The sequence below is a fragment of the Amphiura filiformis genome, chromosome 14 (assembly GCF_039555335.1).
Source record: "Amphiura filiformis chromosome 14, Afil_fr2py, whole genome shotgun sequence".
NCBI classification, from domain to species: domain Eukaryota; kingdom Metazoa; phylum Echinodermata; class Ophiuroidea; order Amphilepidida; family Amphiuridae; genus Amphiura; species Amphiura filiformis.
Genome location: NC_092641.1, coordinates 648,305 through 654,740, shown reverse-complemented (window position 1 = coordinate 654,740; position 6,436 = coordinate 648,305). Strand labels below are relative to the sequence as shown.

At 39.2% G+C, this 6,436-nt stretch overlaps 1 protein-coding gene across 1 annotated transcript; it reads right to left on the bottom strand.

Moving 5' to 3' along the window:
- Positions 1–1,058: 1,058 nt before the first annotated feature.
- On the bottom strand, positions 1,059–2,597 carry LOC140170515 (uncharacterized). Its single transcript, XM_072193870.1, has one exon. It carries the CDS (start codon positions 2,595–2,597, stop codon positions 1,059–1,061), a length of 1,539 nt encoding a protein of 512 aa, XP_072049971.1.
- Between the last annotated feature and the right edge of the window lie 3,839 nt (positions 2,598–6,436).

The following is a 6,436-nucleotide window of genomic DNA, read 5'->3' as shown; positions in this document are numbered from 1 at the left end:
AAGTATTTCTCCATGATGCATAAGTTGCATCGTTTGCTCACATTTGAGTATGCATTGGCATACTTCAATATTTTCCATTCGATAGTGAAATTAACATTATTGTCCTTTAGCTTCCAGATGTGTTTGGAGAGTTCTGTCTGGTGTTTGTGCTTTTCGTTTTGAAAGATTGCTTGTGGTTAGCGAGTCTTAGCTTAAACTCGTTGCTGGTTAGGCCTACGTACGATTCTTCTCCTTTATCAGATTTTACAATTGCTTGGTAGATGATGTTAGACGCCCTGCATTCTCCGTTCAGCGGACACTCAGGTTTTTTTCTACAATTACATGGTTTTGCTTCTTGTTTTGGCAATTGAGCCTTCATAGTGTTATTGTTGTGTGTGTCTATAGCTGTCTTCATATTAGGCATGCAGCTATATGATACTTTTATTGTGTTCTTATTAAAGATCTTCTGCAAAGCGTGGCCTTTGGGAAAACTTTCGTTGACGATTTTTAAGAATTGACCTCCATATATATATAGAGGTCGAAGTTCTGCGTGACGCTGGTTATTTATATGGTCGACAGTTGGGTATACAAAGTTTGGCACAGCGCCTGATAATAATGTAAAATACATTAAATTACACAACGTTTCGGGTATAACCCTTTTACAAGTGTGATCAAATGCAATGATACCTTACAGAAGCAAGCAAAACATGTGTGAGGCCATGAACAAAGGGAAGAAAAAAACCCATTGGTAATGACCAAACACTTACATAATGAGATAAAGAAAGAACAAACCAAGCAAAAAGGAGAAGAAAACATCCTTTGTGCCTGACAGAACTTGTATACAAAAACAGTGGTAAGTGAGAAAATGATAACAACTACAAAAAGTAGTACAGCAGAAACATGATAAAATAAAGCAAAATTGGGTAGAACCGCAGATACATGAAAAACAATGAGTCATAAGCTAAAAGTGTCAAATTTGCTGTTTAAGCCACCAGGCTGAACAGTGCCGAGCTTGTAAATGAGTTTATGTTCTGCCATGATGCGATCCTTGCTGTTTCCTCTGGCATTGATGGCAGCGGTTACCTTGATGTCGTTGATGGTACATGTGGAAGGGGGTTAAAATGCCGCGCTACAGGAAAACCATCAAAATTGCATTTGATTGACCGCAGGTGTTCAGTGAAGCGGTCAGCAAGTCTTCTGCAGGTTTCCCCGACATAGAGGATGTTGCAACGGGTGCAGATAATGATATAAACTAGATTACAAGAAGTGCAAGTGAAATGGTTGGCTATGTTGAAGTGTCCGGAGGGACCCTGGATTTGATGGTATGATTCCATGGTGACATAATCGCAAGTGTTGCAGCGACGTCTGCCGCAGCGGTATGTGCCGATGTTGGTAGTGTCCGGTGTTGGGGAGAGTGGGGGAGATGCTCTAACAAGATGGTTCGAAATGTTGCGAGCTCTTCTGAAAGCAGTGACCGGAGGATCCTTGAAGATCTCTGACGTGGTGGGATCAGATTGGAGAGTCTTGAAATTTTTGAAGATAATGTTACGGATGGGGATGTTTCTGGGGTGATATGTGAGGACTAAAGGGGTGCGATTGGATTTGCTCTCCCCTGATTTCTGCAAAGCATGGTTCCTATTAATTTCTTTAACCCGTTGGTAGGCAGACTGAGTAATATCTGGTGGGTAACCACGTTTCTCAAAGAAACCAACCATCTCTTCAGCAGCATTGTCGAAGTCATTCTGCTCACTGCAGATGCGTTTGGCCCTGAGAATTTGGCTGTATGGGATGGATTTTTTACAGGCTGGTGGGTGACTGGAGTCAAATCGGAGGAAGTTATGTGAATCAGTCTCTTTGTAGTAGAGAGTGGTGTTGATAGAGTCCCCATGTATGTGGAGCTTGAGGTCCAAAAATGATAGGCTGGTGTCGGAAATTTCATGAGTGAATTTAATGGAATCGTGATAGGTGCTGACGTGGTTAATGAATAAATCGAGGTTGTGGCGGGGTCCAGAAAAAATACCAAGGACATCATCGATGTATCTCTTGTAGAAGACCGGGGTAGGGCCATCGTATTGGCTCAACATAGTCCGCTCAATATATCCCATTGTGAGGCAAGCCACTCCTGACCCGATGCGTGAACCCATCGCAATGCCTTTAGTTTGCCTGAAGAAATCGCCATTGAAATGAAACTCATTGTTAGTTAGCACAAGTTCACATAGACGGAGAAGAATATCAGTGGGTATTGATTTGTCTTGCCGTTGAGTAAAATAGTGCTTTAAGGCGGTCATGCATAAGTCGTGAGGCAGAGAGGTGTATAGAGATGAAATGTCCATAGTAAACAGGTATCTTGGACCAGGATCATTGAACTTGAAATCCTGAAGGATGCGAAGGGTGTGTGGAGAGTCTTGAATGAACGTGGGGAGTCCGGCGACGATGGGTGTCAGGACACTGTCAAGGAAAGTGGCAACGTAGACAGTAGGACAGGAGTGGGATGAAACGATGGGACGCCCCGGCGTGTTAGGCTTGTGGATTTTCGGAAGCATGTAGAAGTTTGCTGCTTGAGGGCAGGGATGGATCAGGTTTTTAGCTGAAGGGGGAAGTTCCTTCTTTTTGATCATGTTCTTGACGGTGTTGCTCACCAGTTTTTGGGTGGTGGCAGTTGGGATTTCTGGACCCCGCCACAACCTCGATTTATTCATTAACCACGTCAGCACCTATCACGATTCCATTAAATTCACTCATGAAATTTCCGACACCAGCCTATCATTTTTGGACCTCAAGCTCCACATACAAGGGGACTCTATCAACACCACTCTCTACTACAAAGAGACTGATTCACATAACTTCCTCCGATTTGACTCCAGTCACCCACCAGCCTGTAAAAAATCCATCCCATACAGCCAAATTCTCAGGGCCAAACGCATCTGCAGTGAGCAGAATGACTTCGACAATGCTGCTGAAGAGATGGTTGGTTTCTTTGAGAAACGTGGTTACCCACCAGATATTACTCAGTCTGCCTACCAACGGGTTAAAGAAATTAATAGGAACCATGCTTTGCAGAAATCAGGGGAGAACAAATCCAATCGCACCCCTTTAGTCCTCACATATCACCCCAGAAACATCCCCATCCGTAACATTATCTTCAAAAATTTCAAGACTCTCCAATCTGATCCCACCACGTCAGAGATCTTCAAGGATCCTCCGGTCACTGCTTTCAGAAGAGCTCGCAACATTTCGAACCATCTTGTTAGAGCATCTCATCCCTCTCCCCAACACCGGACACTACCAACATCGGCACATACCGCTGCGGCAGACGTCGCTGCAACACTTGCGATTATGTCACCATGGAATCATACCATCAAATCCAGGGTCCCTCCGGACACTTCAACATAGCCAACCATTTCACTTGCACTTCTTGTAATCTAGTTTATATCATTATCTGCACCCGTTGCAACATCCTCTATGTCGGGGAAACCTGCAGAAGACTTGCTGACCGCTTCACTGAACACCTGCGGTCAATCAAATGCAATTTTGATGGTTTTCCTGTAGCGCGGCATTTTAGCCCCCCTTCCCCATGTACCATCAACGACATCAAGGTAACCGCTGCCATCAATGCCAGAGGAAACAGCAAGGATCGCATCATGGCAGAACATAAACTCATTTACAAGCTCGGCACTGTTCAGCCTGGTGGCTTAAACAGCAAATTTGACACTTTTAGCTTATGACTCATTGTTTTTCATGTATCTGCGGTTCTACCCAATTTTGCTTTATTTTATCATGTTTCTGCTGTACTACTTTTTGTAGTTGTTATCATTGTCTCACTTACCACTGTTTTTGTATACAAGTTCTGTCAGGCACAAAGGATGTTTTCTTCTCCTTTTTGCTTGGTTTGTTCTTTCTTTATCTCATTATGTAAGTGTTTGGTCATTACCAATGGGTTTTTTCTTCCCTTTGTTCATGGCCTCACACATTTTTTTGCTTGCTTCTGTAAGGTATCATTGCATTTGATCACACTTGTAAAAGGGTTATACCCGAAACGTTGTGTAATTTAATGTATTTTACATTATTATCAGGCGCTGTGCCAAACTTTGTATACCCAACTGTCGACTATATATATATATATATATATATATATATATATGACAGAATAATTATTTAACCCCAATATTAACAAGACTAATACTTCAATTATAGACCAATCCGCCGGCACGACTGGCCATATGAGGGCAGTTCAACATGCGCCATTACTGCGGTGTTCCTGCTACACCGTGGTCCATAATACGTACCGTAAAATGGGGTAACTTCGGTCAGCGGGGTAACTTTGGTCGGTCAAAAATATTTTTTTAAATGGTCATATTTTTGTACAGCAATATTGTTTTTAGTCATATTTGGTGTCATTTTGTTAAGAAATATATTGGGAGGAAAATTATAGTCGCTCATGTCCAATTTCCTCGAAATTTACGAAAAAATCAGGATTTTTGACCAAAAATGAGCATTTTTTACATTTTTTTCAGTAAAAATAAAAATCAATATTTGTGAGCAAGGATGTGTGCTTGATTAATTTTACAAGGGGTCAAATGTCACAAAAAAACAACAACTTGCCCATATACAGCAAAGATCAATTTTTTTGATTTTTTTTTCTTCATGGCATGTATGTAATACTCTCACCAAAGTTGCCCCAAATGCGGGGTAACTTTGGTCAGGCTATTTTTAACCCCTAGGGCACCCTTGCAAAATTATTTAAAACTCTTTTTCAACTTGTAGGTGTAGAAGGGAATCCTAATGTCATAAAAAAGAGTTAATTGGGAATATAATTGGTTTTGTTTGGAAGTAGTGGTTTAAAAACTCTGAAAAGTGCCCAAAGTTACCCCATTTTACGGTAGTCTCTATACTTACCAGAAACTTTGTCGATTATTTAGCCGTTTTCTGTGATATTTATGGCAATATGGAGACCCCACAAAGAGGGGACAGTCTGGCAGACATTGTCCGAATATTTACCAAATTAAAAAAAAAACGAACTCAAAAATCGGCCCTAATATAGGCCTACGGATATATTCATTCATTCATTCATTCATTCATTCATTTTTTTCACTCATCAAATAGCAAAAAAAACATAGGATACATATAAAATCATAATACAAGTGAGAGTGAAGGAATCACAGGAAAGGCCAAGAAGAGGCCTGAAAGTCTATGATCCCTTGATTGGTTAATTCATCATTTTGACATGGCAGCAGATTGTCATTTCAATGAATTAGCAACAGTAAGCTGTCATATATTGATATGAATTAACCTAAATACATGAAAAATAACGGTAAACAATAGTAAATAAGAAAATGCACAACACAAATAAGTAATATAAAATATAAATATCCAATGTGGTCATATAAATCAGATACAATAAGAGTTAATAGTAACTTTGCATAAGATGTTTTTTAAATACATGGCGGAATTGATTAATCGATGATGAACTTTTAATGCTGTTATCAAAATTATTCCATAACTTAGTAGCTGCATATTTAATAGATTTTTCACAGAAAGCTCTTTTGAGTTTTTTTAATGGTGTTCAAGTCATGGATCTTAGACTGTTTTACAAACAAATCATCAAAAACACTCGGTAAAAGTCCATTATCATGTTTGTACATAAATAAACCAAGTTCAAATGTATACATATCCCTGACACTTAAAGTATTATACCTAATCAGTAAGGGATTAGTGCTACTTCTATAATCACTTGCACTTATAATACGAAGTGCCCACTTTTGAATTTTAAAAAGATCATTTATGTATGAAGAACATGCACATCCCCAAGCTAATATACCATATTTGATATACGGTATTATCAAAGAGCAATACAATGTGTACAACGCCTCATGTGGGAGGAAGTCTTTTAATTTATTAATGATACCGACATTTCTTGAACATGTTTTTACAATATTATCAATATGTTCTTTCCAAGTGATATTCTGGTCAATTTGTAGACCTAGAAACTTAGTGCTTGGCACTCTTTCAAGCGGTGCAAATTGTACTCGGGTTTTGTGTTCTTCTTGGTACCGAGTAACATATACGAGCGTAATTAGTTTTTTTAGCATTGACAGATAATTTGTTTACCTGGAATTAAGATACCTATCTATTCACATTAATAAGCTCTTTGTTGAAGACTTCCTCAATAAAATTAAACTGATTGTGAGAGTAAAATAAATTGGTGTCATCAGCAAATGAAATCACATCAAGTGACTCAGTAATTAAGTGAATATCGTTAACGTATATAATGAAAAGCAGTGGACCCAGTATTGAACCTTGTGGCACTCCGCAAGTAAGATTGTGCTGTTGAGATGGAACACCATTATAATAAACATATTGTTTTCTATTACTCAAATAATCTTCAAACCATTTGTGTGTAATACCTCTAAAACCATAGTGATAGAGTTTATCAAGCAATATTGTATAGTCTATAGTA